Raw genomic sequence first — 17,914 nt, forward strand, 5'->3', positions numbered from 1 at the left:
AACATACAAAATTAAGGCCTGTCAAATTATTAACGTGTCTTAAAATTGAGAAAAAATGTTAAATAATGCATCATCATTATATGTGTAAGATGGAATTTACTGAAACAACAAAAGTGCATCTAATTTCATTAGTTTCTCTATTTAAACCTTCAGTCAGTGAAGGATTAGCCCATCCCATTCTCCTTCAACACAGACTTTTCAGCTCATTTATATTCTATTTTATCTATGTTTTCCTTCACTGCCAACATCGCTGCGACAACCCACTTCTGCAGATTCATTCTCCACAACATCAGGGTGATACGTCAATCTTTCAAACTAAGCACCACAGGTTCTGGTGCATCTTGCACCTAGACTCCAGCAGGTGTGCCTGCATTTGCTATCTGACCTCTGCAGGTGATCCAGAATGCAACAGCCTTGCTGGTCTTCCACCTACTCACGTTCTCCCACAATACTCCGCTCCTCCTCGAGACACTGCTTCTTGTTCACCATATAGTGAATGGTTCGGAAGATGGTCAATCTATACACCCACTATACTCTTCTACCACCAATTGGTGGAACGAGCACCCTATTGACATAATTATCCCCTGTTCAGACTAATGTAATGTACTGTATGGGTTAAAGGTGGACAGCAATGTCTTAACTTGTCTGATTTTTGTTTGGAACTGGAACAACTCACCCTGGTAGGATCGTCTCCGCACAATTTGAGGGGTACCAATTCCCATATTTCTTTTCATGGATATTGATCCAGCACGCCAACGTGAAGGCCATTCCGATTCTCTTATTTCTGCTCTGAGGAGCTTGGAGTGCAAAGGGAGGAGGGAACCCTGAGGAGACAGAAGGCAAGAGACCACTTTTCATTGAAGTCTTTTACTGGGCCGTCACTTTAATTTACTGGAAATCAGTTTGTTTAATTGGATGCTGCAGTTGATCAGACTGATCTGGTACCACATCAAATTGCAGTTTCATACCAAAGTTGACGAAACGAAAGAGAAGAATGAAGGAACCAACCCAAGACTCAAAAGTTTTAGATGCCGTTTGTTTTCAGACTCGCCATCTAGTAAAAAATTGTTGATTGCTGTTGATACAGGGGTAGGTCTGACTGATAGAAGAACCATAAACCATAAACAACTTACTTCAGTTATAAGAAAGAATTTCACTTCATGTTATTTCCCCTTTAATCTATATAGTGGACAGTATGATAGAGCGAGGAGGACAGTCTGTCGTTTTACAGCCGTAAACATTTCTACAAAAACATTCTAATCTTAACCTGAATTATGAAATAATGAATGTACAAAAAGAATACCAAGAAGTAGAAACACAAATAATTATTACATTACCTGTTGCTACCAGTAAAAATGGTTCATGTGGATTCAGTGTCAAGTACATTGACACACTGTGGGTCAACTGATCTGTACACAGTATAATTACAGAATAATGCAGGTTTTCAAAAAATGTGCAAATGTTTGGAAGCGAGAAACATAGAGAAGCAGTGGTAACAGTGCACCCTTATGTCATGTGTGCATGTCATCCATAGTTGCTACAAAGCTGTTAAAGCTGACTGAAGGCTGATCCAGCTGTGATCCAGCTGTGCCACCATCACAGACATGGCGACGTCTGTTGCTCCAGATTGAGATCAGAGGAAAGGACATCTCATTTCTCTACAACACGTGTTTCTTCCATTCATCTGTCCCCACACCTTTTTCCTGCATCTCTCCTCGCATCTTCAGTTGGAGAGAATAAAACATAAAGGAATGACACAACTGAGGGATGCAATTAAGGGAATTGGGATGTACCCAAAATATCCACTGTTGCTCACCTGGTGTGTTTGCATCAGTGAAGACAGACACTCCAGTCTCCTACTCATGCCATTCTCTAAAACAGCTAAAAGTCTTGCGATATACATTGTTGTTGCGTGGCGCTATCAGATGGAGTGGGGATTAGCTCCTTCAAATTTTGCCACATTTTTTTTTTCCAGCTTTATTACTGAAACACTTATTAGCCATGATAGAAATACATTCATCATCATCTGAGAAGAAAGTGCAGGTTTTAGATTAAGAGCAGCAGATGATCACCTCCAAACTTTCAACCATCCAACCTGGAATGCCCCAAGGAGGAGAGGAAGAGTGTTGAGATAAGAGCCATGCTAATCCATCTTGGATTTAAGGCTGCTCCTGGCTAATGTCTGGTTGCAGGAAAATTAAATGGATGGATGTGACTGAGCAATGTGAAATCAGAGACTGTCGTGCTGACAGAGACCTGTCTCCACCACACCATCCTGGATCAAGCTGTTACAGTGGACAGGTGGACCCTGTTCCGAGCTGACAGAGCACAGCCTGAGGAGAAGTGGACTCCGTGGTTACATCACTGATGCTTGGTGCTCAAACCCAGTCAAAGTTGATGGACAGTGATCAGTGCCGGCCCTGACCAAGATTTTAGCTGGCGCCTCTTGCATCGCAGTCAATTTCACAATCAATTTTCATACACTCACAGAAACTGCATGTATGTATTCAATATTTTAAAGTGCATCTGAAGAGAGAAGAGAAGTATATGTGACCACTGGATGTTACATTTTTAACTATTATATATATATATATATATATATATATATATATATATATATATATATATATATATATATATATATATATATATATATATAGCGTATGAATGATATGGGAAAGCTAAGGTATGGAGTATTAACAGTAATACACTTTAACTGCACTTTAACACTGATGTAAACTTTAACAAACATAAACTGTGACACAATAAACCAAAGGCTTACAACTGCCCTATTACTTATAAAGTGGATGGAAAACTCAGAGCATTTTAACTGACATACAAGCAGGAAAACACAGCCAACAGGTTAAAATAACACCTGAACAGGTGACGTTAACTTTCCAAATGTCCCTGATGAATTTAAGGTGGAGTAACATTAACTTACGTCGACTCAGCTATTTAAACAATGCTACTATCGTCCGAAGTAAGCTAGCAAGTTAACACTCTGCTCCAACAACGGTAACTACGATGCATTAAACTATTCATTTCATTTGCTTCATCACATTGACGTTACTGTACCTCTTTCTTTTTCACGTGTTTCTTCCTCTTCTTTCATTCTTTTCCTTCCCTGGGCGCCGGATGGTTTCAATCATTTGGATACTGTGTTTCCGCTACAGTATCAATAAACGTCTGTCTTGGGTCACGGTCCGGTCAGATTCAGGCAACTCGCCTCTCGACCCCGCCCCCACCCTCACAGAGGGGCACAGTGCAACGAGCCAGGAACCCAGAAGAAAGGCCTCTCCATTATTTAATAGGCTTTGCTATGAAGTTATGTTGCTGTGGGCTTATATAATATTTCGAAATAATAGTAGTAATAGCACTGGTAAAAAATAGTTTGGTTTTTTTCCCCCGTTTGCGGCGCCCCCCGTGGATGACGGCGCCCTTAGCATTCGCCTATACTGCCTATGCCAAGGGCCGGCTCTGTCAGTGATTACCTTATCATCACCATCTTGTTGTTGCTGTTTACATTCACCCAGATGCAAATTTTAAAAATGCTCTACGTGTTTAGGTATTTTGGTTAAAAATGTGCTGTTTTAATGCATTGTTTTACTGTGCTTGTTAAACTGGTGTTTACTTTAAGATCGATGCAATAAGGAGGGCAAGATTTAATACAGCTGTGTGTGGTCCTTGAATAAACAGGTGGCAGGGTCAGATAAGACTGCGTGGTGCTGGCCTTTAGATGATGAAACATAAGGAAAAGCATAAGGCTCATTGTGTGTGTGTGTGTGTGTGTGTGCAGGACATCTTCAACGCTGTGATCAAACAGAACCCGTTCCTGGTTCACCAGCTGCCCTGTTTCTGGAACGTCCAGCTGTCTGACCACACCCGTTCTGAGAAGTGCTACAAAGACGTGTCGGACCTGAAGGTGAGATCCTGCTGTCCCCACTGTGCTCACACTCACTTCACAGTTACTTCAGACACACAAGACGTGACCTGCATTAATCAGGAGTCTCAGGCCAACTCCACGCTGGACGTGAAAGATATTTGATTTTACTTGATGCAGGCTAAGACCATAACAGATTGTTAACCTTGAAATAGCATTGTCTTTTCTAGGTTGAAGGAGATGTGCAGTGCTGTCTAAGCCTATGACATATGTGTAGACATACAGAATGTAGAACTTCAAAAGATATTGTTGAGTAGGCTTTGTGTTCATTTATCAGATAACACAAATTTCTTACTTCAGCTGTTTTCCAACGAGGATTTGATTTGGTTTGGTCTTTTTACACCTCAAAGCTCCAAGACCAATAATGTGTGATAATGCCTGTAGGTGTTTTTTTAATGGCTTCATCAGTGTCTCATTTTATATTATAGCTCCAAGCATACATTAGGATGCCTTTCAAATGAGTTGATATGAAAATATTAACAGCAAAGTGGTTATGTATGGATGATCCCTGATGCTGCAGACATGTCTGACAGTTAGAGCAAACCAGCAGCCAAATGTTATAAATTATTGTTGCAGACACATTCACATTTAATGCAGAAAAAGAATGATCCTAGAGCACAGTAAACACAAGATACAGCCCCAGATGTCTGTCAGTCAGTGGGAAGCTTATTATAAGAAGCAGAGCAGCAGTTATTTTCAGCAGTTTGTTTCAGCTCTCTTCAAGCTGAACCTGTGGTGGAGCGGCCTGTCGAACACTTCCTCCAACAAATTCTAAATGAAAGCTGACACAAACCATTTCTGCTATTAAGGGCTGCCTTGAAACACAAAATCTTTTTACATAAAACTATAAAATTTTATGAAGAAAATGTTTTGTCTTCTGATGAAAACTGCAGTTGAAACATTTGAAAGGTTTCAAAACTGAGTCTATACAGCATGAAATGTGTTTTGATGAGTAATGGCTGCTGTGTACTGAAGTACTGAGAGAAGTTACAGTGGCAGCTGAGGTGTAAGTAGTCAGCGTTTTCCAACAACATTCAAAACCAGAGAAATCCACAAGTTTCCTCAAGGTAATGCGTTTCATTTGGTTGCCTGTCGCTATAACAGTCTTCATTTCTGCCTGATGATGTCAGATTTTCATCAGCAGTGGTGGTTGTTTAATTATGTGTTCACTACCAGTAAAAAAAAATTTCCTTGCATAACTAGCACGAGTTTGACCATGGGAACATTTTTGTTTATTTGTATTACTCACGCAAAAGTTTATTCACCCCAAAATGCCAGATAATTTTGCATTAGTCGTAAGGTAGCAAGCAGCAGCACACACTATGATCGAGAACTAATCGATCTAATACTAATCGAGAAAAACAAAAAAAATAATAATAATTTAAAATAATACATTTGTGATTTTAGTACCCTCTACGGGATAGGCCACTAACAGGCGGACCGCGGTCCGAGTCCGGACCCAGACACCTTCCTATACGGACCTGGACCTATAGTCAATAAAGTATTTAAAATTTTGACGGGGCGCTTCTATTTTGGCCGGCGCAGCTTTTCTAGACTTTATCCCACGTTACCCATTCATTCACTGCCCAACAGCGTGCTAATGAATGTTCCCTCAGAGTCGCTTGGATTTTGGGTCAATACAAAAAGCCATTTACTGATGAAGGGGTTGTCAAGGAGTGCATGAGTGCAGTAGCTGAAACCTTACTTGAGGGGAAACAGAAATTTTATTTTTCAAAAATTAAGTACTTTATTTTAAGATGCAAAATTTTTTAAAAAGCTATTTTATTTATTTTAACTTTTATTTTTAAATGCAGCCCTTCTTTTCCTTAAAGAGATGTTAAGTGACAATAAATATTGTCGAAATGTTTTTGAAATGTTCTTTCTTTATTTGATTTGACAGTCAGTTGTTGATTACATGCAGACGTTGATACAACTACTAGGCTACTTCAATATATACCACACTAAATCATAATGCAATTTAGACATTATGATGTTCCGGACCTTTGTTTGAGGAAATTTTCTCTAACTGGACCTATTTGAATTTTAGTTGAATACCCCTGCTCTAAGGTTAAAAGGTGACTGGTTTGGTGTAAATAACAACGATATTAATACAGGGGTCTACCAAGCCCAGGGGGCCAGCGGTCTAGAGGGCCAGGAGCCCCAAAACATTTGTGGCATGTGAGCAAGGATGGATTACTGAATGAGCCTACCGGGCCCAAGAGGTCAAGGGGCCCTGAAGCCCAAGTCCTTGCGTGAAGTAACTACCTCAATAAGTCAAAAAGCAAAAGGCTATGAATCTGAACGAATTTAGGTATTGCCCTTCTCCAGCTGGCCATCCCAAAAATGCACCAGAATACAGGAAATCCCATCTACCAAATTCAGAATTTTCTGGGGGAGGACCCCCAGAACCCCCTTCCCCCATTTGCACCCACTTTCATACAAATAAGGTGGGGGGGGGGTCCTTATGCATCTGTGCCCAGGGGGACAGTAGTTCATAATCCGTCACTGTATTAATACAATTTATAATGTAACATTATAGTTTGACATTTGTGTCAATAATTGTCAAGCACAGGTGATTTCGCGGTGGTGGGAGCGGGGCCCCAAATCAAATTCTGCTTAGGGCCCCCAAAAGGCTTGGGCCGGCACTGGTTTCTGGAGTTGAGTAGCTCCATAAGTGTCTGCAGGAGTAGATGGCATAGGCAGCCAGCTAACTGCCTCACATGTCGGCTCACAGACCTCTCTTTCCCACAGTCGCACAGACCGCTGCTGACGTCAGCACAGCAGAAGACCTCAGCAATGCTTCTCTGTACTGCATCATAACTGCTCTGTTTGTTTTCCATTGGTAAAGTTAGCACTGCTTTAGGTAAACTTTCTAAGATGACCTACAGAGCCAGAGACACAAAAACTCCTCCTCTTCCTCCTCCTCCTCCTCTTCCTCCTCCTCTTCTTCCTCCTCCTCCTCCTCTTCCTCTGCCTCCTCCTCCTCTTCCTTCTCCTCCTCCTCCTCTTCCTCCTCCTCCTCTTCCCCCTCCTCTTCCTCTGCCTCCTCCTCCTCCTCTTCCTCTTCCTTCTCATCTTCCTCCTCTAACTCTGTCCATCTTTGATCGTAATAGTTATTTCACCTCAATACTTAATACTTAAAAATCAAACAGCCTTTACCACATCTCTTGTAACCTTTATCTCTAGTTTTCCTTTAAATAATACTGGAAAATATTAGGCTGCTTTGAGTGGCAGACATAATATTGATTTATATTTGTGATGAACAGTGTTAATTCAGCGGTCACTGGCACAAGGATGTATGGAACAGAAGGTAATGTGATCAGTTTAGCTGTGTGATGCAGAGAAGATGTACTGCTTCAGCATCCTTCAGTGTGAACAGGCTGCTGGTAATAACATACTTAAATGTTCATTTAGTAGGCAGTATGTTAGTATGTGATTTTGAACACAGCCTGTGTGTTTGATTTCAGCTCAACCTCTCACTGACCTCAGCACTCACTAGAGACTCTGGTTCTCTCTTTTCTTTTTCCCCTGTCCTCTGTATCTTCATAACATAAAGGAAATTTACCTTTTGGTTCAAGTCGGCATTCAGCATCACAGAACATAAACACCAGACAATGGAAGTCACCTCCACAGATCATTACTGCAGTCAGGTTGATAAATTGAAGATAGGTCAGCTTTTGAATCCCAAAAACCTGCTCTCTGCTGGTCAGAGCAGAATCTGATGTGACTCCAGGTGTTTATTCCTCCAGAAGGTCTGGCTCTGCACCCGACTCTCTTCTCCAGAGTTGGCCAGCTCTGAGCAGCTGGGCTGCAGTTTACAATTGAGAGAGTTTGCTCGGGCATGCGCCCATAAGGAGATGACCATTTTTAAATTGAACACACTTTTTATGTATAGATTGTAAAAGTACCTAAAATACAAAATAAATAATGTAGACGTTAATAAAGTGTAGGAGTGATTGTGCATCAGTGAAGTAAGCATACGATCACTGATCTCTTACTTCTTACTGCAGGTGGTTGTAGAAGTATTTCTAGAGGTAATCTGTAAGTGTAAATACTAAAAGAAAATGTGAAGTGCTTGATAAATACAACTTCTGGCTAGGTAATGTTTGAAATGCTTTCCTCTCAAGCGGAAAAAGACTTTTGGCTGTGCATTACCACAGAATGATCTGAGAATTCAAACACAACAGTACACTGCTAACTTGTTTTTACTCTTCTCCTCTCAGGTGATCCACTGGAATTCTCCGAAGAAGCTGCGAGTGAAGAACAAGCATGTGGAGTTTTTTCGGAATCTCTATCTAACCTTTCTGGAGTACGATGGCAACCTGCTGCGGCGAGAACTGTTTGGCTGCCCCAGCGAGGCCGACCACAACAGTGAGAACGTAGGTGGAACTGCCTCTGTATTTCTGGTTGTGCCTTCTGACTGCTTCAGATATGAAGGGGCATGGAAAAGTAGTGTTTAGTCGACTGCAGCAGGTCAGAAGTCCTTTTACTCTCTGTTTACACCTTCCTGTTGGCTGGATATTTGACAATGTTCAGTTTCTGCAGTCAAAGCAGCACTTTTTTAGTTTGGGAATCATGGCAAAGAGTAAGCTTTATGCCCTTAAGGAAACAAAAAGAAACATTACATTGACTTCTAAATCAGTAAAATTTCTGTATACCAAAATAAGCTTTACATGAGTTTGGCTGCTGGTAGCTAAACCAGTCAGCAAATTATGGCAAATGTTCACAGCCTCATGAATCTCTCCAGCCTCCGTAACTACTGTATTTATACTAGGCCTCATAGATACAAGATAAAGATTGAATCTGTGATGTTTCCATCAACCCAGTTTATCAAAATAAAGGTTTTGGTGTGTGTGAGTGGTGTGTCCATTCAGATGTAGAAGGTGTCCTGAAGAGAGAACTGTCATCAGTTCTTGTACAGCCAACTAGAAATGACATTTGTTCCAAACATGAGCCGACCCAGTCTAGCCATATCACCCTTGATGTATGAAGTTTTGAACTGTTCCTGTATGCATTGCTGACTGGTATACGGTATATTATAGAACTGTACCATTGTCTTTATGGCAGAGCAACTAAACTGTACAAAACAAGTGTAGTAATGTAGAGTCCACATGGGAACACAGACCTCCTCTGTTAGCTGGAGTGTGATGCCTTATTTCCATCTTGGTGGGAGGAACATGTTGAAGGGAGGAGTTACTGAGGTAAACTACAGACCCTGCTGATCCACTCTGTCCATCACAATCTGCCTGAGAGACTAAACACATAGTCAAACAGGGTACATTAAACAGTTACCTGATCTCTCTCAGGCAGGACCTCGTAGTGTCAAGTCTACACTGAAATTCTAAAGCTACAGTATGGCTTTGACAACAAACAGTAAAGTTTGTCTTATGGTAAATGGACTTGCATTTCTATAGAGCTTTTCAAATCTACTGCCCACTCCAAGCACTTTACAACACCTGTCACATTCACCCATTCACACACTGATGGCAGAGGCTACCATGCAAGGTGCCAACTGCTCATCAGGAGCAATTTGGGGTTCAGCATCTTGCACTTCAACATGCAGCCAGGAATCGAACCATTGACCGTCCAATTACTGGACAACCTTCTTTACCTCCTGAACTACAGGCGTTGTCATTATCTGGTGAGACATACATATCTAACGATGATTTTTTTTATCGATTAATCTATTGGTTATTTTTACAATTAATCTAACTTTTATATTTTTTATTACTCGATTAATATAACAACGAATTTCCCCAAAATAACATTTTAAAACTTGTTGTTTATATTTCAATATTTTATTCAATCTTCAATTTTCAACAAACACATATGACAACGTATGCACTGCAGGGCATTATTCCCCATGGGTGGGGACAAAAAGTAGTAGTAGTAACAAGTTACCAGCATGTTTAACCCTGTGGCAGAGGCATCACCAGTGATCATAAACAGAGTAGAACGGGTCAGTAGCAGGGCATGTTATTTAGCATGGATAAATACTACAGAGGGAACACAACAGACATTTCTCCATGTAGTTTCACTTTCATTTCGGTTCGGTCTTGTCCCCATTTAAAAGCACAGTAATGATCTGCCTCATCCTGGTTGCTTACTGTTATTTTAACCAGCATGCCAGTAGCATAACAACACAGCAGCTTTGTCTCTCGGCAAACTGATCTGCGGGGGTTCCCAACACGTCACACACACGGACCATGGAGAGACACTCACATACCGCCCACACCAACTACTGGATCCAATGTGAATCCAGCCGCCCCGGGATGCTTCCGCTTCAAGTGCTCGAGCATGGCAGTAGTACTGCTTACACCCTCACATTTTCTTTGTCTGCACTTGATGATGGCATTTTCACATGTATTTACTCAGGAAAGCTCTGTTGCTGAATACAGTTGCTTCTGGACATTCCACACTGCCAGTGTTTTTTAAAGTTTTTGTATCAGTGAAATGTTTATGTAGCACACATAATTATATGGGCCCACCTGCTTTTTATTTAAGTAAGTCTTAAATAAATTTTAGTTTTATATTTTCTGCTGTGCTTCTACGGGGTTGCATAAAGAAGTAAAAGTTTGTAGAGAAAGAGCCAATTGCTGATCAAATCTGAACCACAATCTTGTTCATTGTCTATCTCTCTTCTAAAAAGAAACATTAACATTACCAGCTGGCTGCTTCACTGTTTTCTGTTACAATACGGACCACGAGGCAAAACCAAGCACCACCCAGCTCACAGTATGTCACCCGTCACTCAGTATTATTAGTTCTAGCAGTAGAAGTAGGGATAGTAAAAGTACAAGTACAGTAGTAGTAGTTAAAGTAGTAGTAGTAGTAGTAATACAAGTAGTAGTAGTAGTAGTAGTTAAAGTAGTAGCTGTAGTTAAAGTAGTAGTAGTAATACAAGTAATAGTAGTACAAGTAGTAGTAGAACTAGTAGTAGTACAAAGTGGAGGAGTTTGTTTTGTGAGAGAGTGACAGAGACAGACAGAAAGATAGAGAGAGAGAGAGAGAGAGAGAGAGAGAGAGAGAGAGAGAGAGAGAGAGAGAGAGAGAGTTTAAACCTGAAACAGATCAAGGTTTGAATTTATTAACACTTAAACTCAAAAGGAAGAGCTTAACATCAGTCCACCAATCAGAACAGAGGAACACTCTGATTGGAGGATCAGTGTAAAGCTTTAGTTTGTGTGTCCAGGAGGGAAAAATGAGGAGAAAGCTTAAAACACTCTGAGTGAGAGGACACGTAGCTGGACAAGTAGATGCCTATTTTATTGTTGTAGAGTCAAAAATGAGCAAATTACAGTGATTTACAAAACTGCTTCTGTCTGCTGGCCTACAGAAATTTAGGCTCAAAATTAACATTGGCTCTTATGAGGGAGTTGGCTGGAGTACTTGTCACTTGAGAGCCCATACAGCCAAAAGTTTAAGCCCAATCTTGAAATCAGCCCATCGGCTGAAAGACAGAGATTTCCTACATTTTACAGTTTTATTTGTGTATGAGAGATGAAAACGGTGGAATTTACAGAGCAAAAAGCAAAAAAAAAAGCTGAAAATAGAAGAGTTCAGTGTGCACAGCATCATAGGTGCTCTCACTGACCTTAACAAGCGCAATACACACCCATTATAAAGCAGAAGAAGAGCTCAAAAGACCATTAAACTAAAACTGTCATCATTTAAAACTATAAAAGATTTGAAAAAGCTGAATATACGAAAAATATTTACTATACTTATATACTATATTTACAAGTCTTTTACTGCTTTCAAGTTGGAATAGTGTCTGTAGGTAAATCTATCAAGAAGCAGGAGAGGTTGAAAGTGGGGTGGGTTTGAAAAGGATTTGAAGATTTCTCCCCAAGAATGAATGGGCAAAAATTTGCAGAAAAAGCTAAATATATAAATACCAAAAGTCTTAGCCATTATCTTCTCATCGAGCTGAACGTTTTGGTAGTTGAACGGTTTCTGTAGCCCAAAAGATGCGGAAGGAGTAGCGAGCCAAAAAACATATGGAAGAGGGAATAATAAAGACATAGATTCAATTCCAGAAGAACAATAATTGGTAATAATAGTTACTAGTGATAATTAACTAATAATTCATTAGTGATATTTAATTGGTGATAGTGCTCCAGCATTCACACTAATTATATTTCTTCCAGTATAGTCCTCAGTGAGCCTGCTTGAAAATATTTTTTGTCTGTATCTGTCAGCCTGATGAAGACTGTTTGTCTGGCTACTGTTCTTTCAACTCCTTACAAGCCGTGCTGCTGAAAGAACAGCTGTTTCTGAGGACAGCCTGGTCATTCACAACTGGTGTGGACTGAACAGCTGGATGCTTTGAAAGTGTATATGCACCTCTGGCATCTTGCATCTGGTGTAAAGTTAGGGTTGGTATAAATATATCCACATTAAGGTGGATGTTAATACTCAGTCCTTTGTACAACTGAGAGGAAAACCATTAAATTTCTCTGAGGAGAGAGTGTCCGAAAGTGTGAAACATTATCCTCATTTATATAATTTATTGTGTCAAGACAGCAAAGACACAAAAAAATCACATGATCGAGAGAGAGAGAGAGAGAGAGAGAGAGAGAGATTGGGTAGGACGCAGCTGGGGGAAGGCTATGACAGCTGCCTTCCAGTGTGTCCACTCCGAACAGGTGGAAACACTTTGACTTTAGACTTTGTTGGACCACATGTTGTATGTTTGGTTTGTTTGAAGCTTACTGAGGTCTTGACATATCCTGCAGGTGTCCAGCATACTATATAGACACTCTGTTAGTGTTTTAGCATTCAGGCCGTTAATGCTTCACATCTACTGAAGGTCACCATGGTCATGAGTTTTTTTTACAGGACTGGCCACTATGGGACCACAAAATGATTTAAGTGTCAGCTCTGTGGTCAGTTAATCACATTAAACTTTTCCATCATGGTGTGCCAGAGCCTTTTTTGCCAACACTCAATTCTAATGTGTCCTTAACTCAGGAAATAGTTTGCTCACTCAATTTTTCAGAGTTTGAGCAGCGATTTAAATCCCATTAAAGTGATGATTAGACTAATGAAGTCACTGAGGGATTGGCTTCAGCAGCACATTGCAGACTGGGCTCCTTCAGGGCCACAGGGCCACTGCAGCCCAGTCACTCAGTGCAGCTCCACTAATCACATAGTTCGAAGCCGAGCATCGCCACACACAAAGTCATGTGCTGACAGCCCTTCAGCAATGTCTTTGTGCTGTTCCTTAAAGCAAAATGGCTGTGTGGAGCTCATCTTCACTTTAATTACATAAACCTAAGGAGGCCAATATCCATTCACACTTTGGTTGATGTCTGCTATGAACACATCAGTTTATAATGTGCACACATTGTGCAGAAGGCTTTGTGCTCAGCAAATCCTGCAAATCACTGTATCATGACATCTCATCAGAAGGTTGACAAGAGCTAATCAGGAAGAATTCATTTAAAACTGCATTTTATTTGCAGCTTGGTGCTATATTGACTTATGTAGGTTTAAAGTGCTGAATCTGTGGTAAGCAGTGTCACACAGAAAAGCCCTCAAAACGTAACCCATGCTGCTCCAGCATAACCACCCTAATGATTCAGTACACATGTTCTCTCCTAATGCACGTTTACTTTTGACCTCTAGTGGCAATATGAGTCATGTATAATGTGTGATTCTTGGGATGGATTGATTTGACACTGGAGTCCATGATGTGTTTGTCGTTTCCTACCAAAAGCTTCTTTTTTTACCATGAGGACAATTGTTTCTTATCTTAACCAAACTGCTTTTCTTTTAACCTTGATGATAAAAGTTCCCTGGGGGCCCTGGCACACTGATGTTGAGCAGACAGTGAGCATTTGTGGCCCTAGTTTCTGTGCGTGTTTCCACTCCATTGGCACAAGTCGGCCCTTGTCAACGGCTTGTCAACTGGGCATGTAGAATTGGCGGCGGAGCCTGTAGATGAGAGGTTTCCTTCTGATTGATTGTTCAGCTAAGCAAATCAGTGCACAAGAAGATAACAGGCAAATGAGAGCTTTGGGTCAGTATTCGCCAGGATAGAAACAGGACCGGTATTCGACAACGTGGGAATGAGTCTCAACAATCAACTATCTTTCTCCAGAATCGCCCCTCCTACCTTTAAACTTCAGGGCTGTGGTCCCACCTGACCACATGTCAAACTATCTTTAAGCAAGACACTGAAGATAGCTCTTTGCCATCTGTGTCTGAATCTGTATGTGAACGGGTGAATGAGGGGCAAATTGCAAAGTGATTTGAATAAAAGCAATGTATAAATGCACATTGGTATATACAAAGTCATTTTAGTTTGTTTTAGCTCTGTTTGATCATGGTGCAGAAGGACGTTTTCCAGACATAAGGTTGCTGGAGTTCCACAGACTCTGATCATTGAGTCCAATGAGAACAGCTTGCTGGGCGCATACCCACTGAATATGTATAGTGGAGTTTCTCCACTAAATCACTTTTCTTGGCTCAAGAAAAGTGATTTTTTTTATTTAGTGAAAATAGTAACCTCCATAGATCAAAAATTCACTAAAAGATAGTCATAATTGATATCAACAGTTCTACAAACATAATTTATAATGGTGTTCTCTGGGGAAAATGCTTTGTAGGCTGCAGGGGAATTGCTGCAATATCTTGAGTGGCAACTGGACAAAATTTGAAGCAAGGCTGAGCGGCACCCTCATATCCCAGTCTATAATACATTTATGACTCTGATGCAACAACCAAAGTCTGGAGCATCATCGTCAGTAGTTAACTTTCTGGTCCAAACTATCAGTGTCCATCTCTTCTCTGCCTGCAGCTCCAGAAGACTCTGTCAGAGCTGGACGAGGATGATCCTTGCTACGAGTTTCGTCGAGAGCGATTCACCGTCCACCGAACCCACCTCTACTTCCTCCACTATGAGTATGAACCCAGCTCTGACAACACTGACGTCACTCTAGTTGCCCAGCTCTCCATGGACAGGTACTGTTCTTCACCCACAGTGACAAAGCTCAGACAAAATGGTAGTCTGTTATAAAAATGTATCAACACTCCTTCTGTAGCTGTTACACAGGTGGGGTTAGGTGTGAAAGTGGGCAGGGCTTCAGGTGCTCTACATACACATTTTGTAGAGTGTGTGTGTGAGTGTGTGTGTGGGTGTGTGTGGGGGGTATTTTGGGTTGACACAAGGTTCAAAATGTAAATGATCCACATAGGTAATGTTAACTTAAAGCACTGCCAGGGCTTCGATGAACTTGAAACTCTCTTGGTTAAGATGAACACCTGTCTGTGTTACATCTTCTTGATACAAGGGTACAGTTTCTCCCAAGGAGACTTAAGGTAACAAACATCCAAGTCACAATGGATAAGACTATGTTGTTTCAACTTCCAGCAGTGAGCTTAAGCTAAAAATGACACTGATACTTTACTACATTTCTAATGGGAGGCTTATGTGTATTGTCCATTGAATGTAAAAACAGTGGACAGAGCCATGGTGATGTCACCCGAAGGTTTCTGAAGAGCCAGATTGAAGCTAAAAGTGGGTGGTACCAGCCACCTCTGTTCTGTCATTTGTTCCATAAATACTCTACCACCTTTGAATACGGTGGAGTAGGTGACCCATGCACCATAAAAAGCTTCAAGGAGAAATTGTGAAAGTACATGCCTTACTGCTACTTGTAAGACTCATTACATTGCTGTTATTAGGGAGCCTGTGGAGTGCAGAGAGGAGGAGGTGCAGTTCAATTGGACCAATTTTCTCTTCATGGTGCCTCTGTTACTAGCCATGTTGAATGTTCTCTCTGCATCTGCTGATCACTTTCCTGTCCACGGTCTTCTTCATGTTCATGCACACTCATGAAAGCCCGCTGAGAATCCTGGCTCAGGGTGTACATGGGCAACTAATCAGGTTTACATTTCAAGTGACAAGGGCCATTTACAAGCCATTAAGCAGAATGGTTTTCAGTGTTCTACAAGCGCCATGCTGAGAGACAATGGGGTATATTGACAGATCTGCAGGATCCGATGAGCTATACAACATTCAGCTTTCAGTGGATTTGAAACACCCCACTGTCAGATTTAATAAAGAGCATTATGTAAGTTCTGGAGATTCAAACAAAATCCTGGGGTTGATCATCAAATATTATATGCTAATTTCTGTGTTTGTTTCATCGTTAATGGTGAGCAACAGGATTGTAAGCAAATCCAACATCCAATCCCTTCATATACAGTAGTTATATGTATCTGCTACCTGTTCCTCCATTTCTGTTCTTATGATAGGATAAGGCCCATTTGAGTTACTCAAGGTTATCCCTGCAGACATTTGAACTGGAGTGAATTCATGTCTTGATTAAAGTCCTCCAATGTCGCTGCTTAGGACAAGCAGGGAAGACATTAAAACATCATTTATCTTCGAACCTGCTTTTATTTGTCTTTACTCAGACCAATACACTTTGGATTCATCTGATTTCTGGAGCTGTAGTGCTCAGTCACATCAGAACATGGTATAGAAACATCCATTTGCATGTCCTAATGAAGATAAGCCCCTCTGATTGGAGGCTTTTTGTCTGCGATCTCCAAAAAACATTGGCAAGTGGAAGATCAGGGCTAAAACCCTCTAGTGTGAACTTTGCATAAGATGATGTGGTTTAGAAGCAACAGAAACAGCAGGAAGGGGAATATGGGAAAAAAGTTTTTTTTTAAATAGTTTAAAAAAATCTAAAAAAAAATTTACAAAACTAACAAACAAAAGTTATTAGGTTGGGTTTCCTTGGCAGGGAGCTGATACATAATTTAATGTCCGGTTGTCATAGCAAAGACATCTCAAACAATGTCAACTTTGCAGTAGAAGCAATACAATAGATTGACTCATAAACATTCATAAGAATCCTTCATTTTCATGATAGGTCTCATGTCAGTCTTATGGATAACCTTTTAAATAAAGTGTTAACCAATATGTTCCTATGAAGTGTAGTGGAGTAGAAGTATAAAGTAGTGTCTCAAAGTGCCTTCACAATCCATTATCGGTTAATCATTAATAATATATATATATATACATATGTGGAAATTGTATAAAAAAGGTAAGAACAATTTCTCAGCTTGAGTGCACAAACTGTGTGCCTCGTTTATTGACACAGGAAGTCAACTAACTTGCAAGATGGCGACGTACAGTAACAAAAACCAGCAGGGCTCGTCGTCAAGACAACAACATAGTTTCTTAAAGGGACCGTGATCCCGGAACAGTACTTCCTACATGCATAACACAATAAGAACTAATCGCATGACATAAGTGTATAGAACTACAAAATGCAAGGGTGAATTATGTAAGTCCATTCACTACACACGTCCCCCCAGAATTCACCATATGAGGGAAAAAAGAACAGTCATCTGCGAGGTGGCCGTATTACCCGGCCACAACGACTGCGTCGTACAGGTACTGTTGCGGCAGGTGTCGCGCCACGACCCGGGCGTGGTGGTCGAAGCGTGGGGGCGGTGGAGAGGAGGGGAGCGGGGGGTGGGGGCAGAGCTGGAGGCCGCCCACGTCGCGGGGGCTGAGCCAACTCAATGGGCCTAGCTACATCCAGATGAGCTGGTTTGAGGCGGTCAATGGAGAGCCGCTCCGGTTTGCCGCCCACATCCACCACAAAGTGTTTGTCCCCTGTCTCCAACACACGGAATGGGCCGTCGTAGGGTGGGTGTAGGGGTCCCCTGTGGGCATCGTGCCGGATAAAGACATAGTCAGCCGCTTGCAGCCCAGCGGGGATATGTGACTGAGGTAGGCCGTGGTGTGAGGTAGGAACAGGTGCAAAAAGCCTTGCCTTGTCCAGCAGCGTGTCCCGCTGCAGAGTTGCTGACCAAGGTACGGTGGTGTTGGGGACAAAATCCCCTGGAACCCGCAGAGGCTGGCCATAAACCAGCTCTGCGGAAGAGGACTGTAGGTCTTCCTTTGGTGCAGTCCTGATGCCCAGCATAACCCACGGCAGCTTGTCA

The 17,914-nt window shown here is 41.4% G+C and overlaps 1 protein-coding gene across 1 annotated transcript in view; it reads left to right on the forward strand.

Annotated features, from left to right (window-relative positions):
• Positions 1-17,914, forward strand: part of large1 (LARGE xylosyl- and glucuronyltransferase 1) — a 122,767-nt gene that overhangs the window by 87,383 nt on the left and 17,470 nt on the right. Inside the window, exons 9-11 of the mRNA XM_073480937.1 lie at positions 3,797-3,922; positions 8,164-8,319; positions 14,745-14,908. Of these exons, the coding sequence (XP_073337038.1) occupies positions 3,797-3,922; positions 8,164-8,319; positions 14,745-14,908 (446 nt within the window). The remainder of the gene's footprint in view (positions 1-3,796; positions 3,923-8,163; positions 8,320-14,744; positions 14,909-17,914) is intronic.

The sequence above is a fragment of the Pagrus major genome, chromosome 14, assembly GCF_040436345.1.
Source record: "Pagrus major chromosome 14, Pma_NU_1.0".
Classification (NCBI taxonomy): Eukaryota; Metazoa; Chordata; class Actinopteri; order Spariformes; family Sparidae; genus Pagrus; species Pagrus major.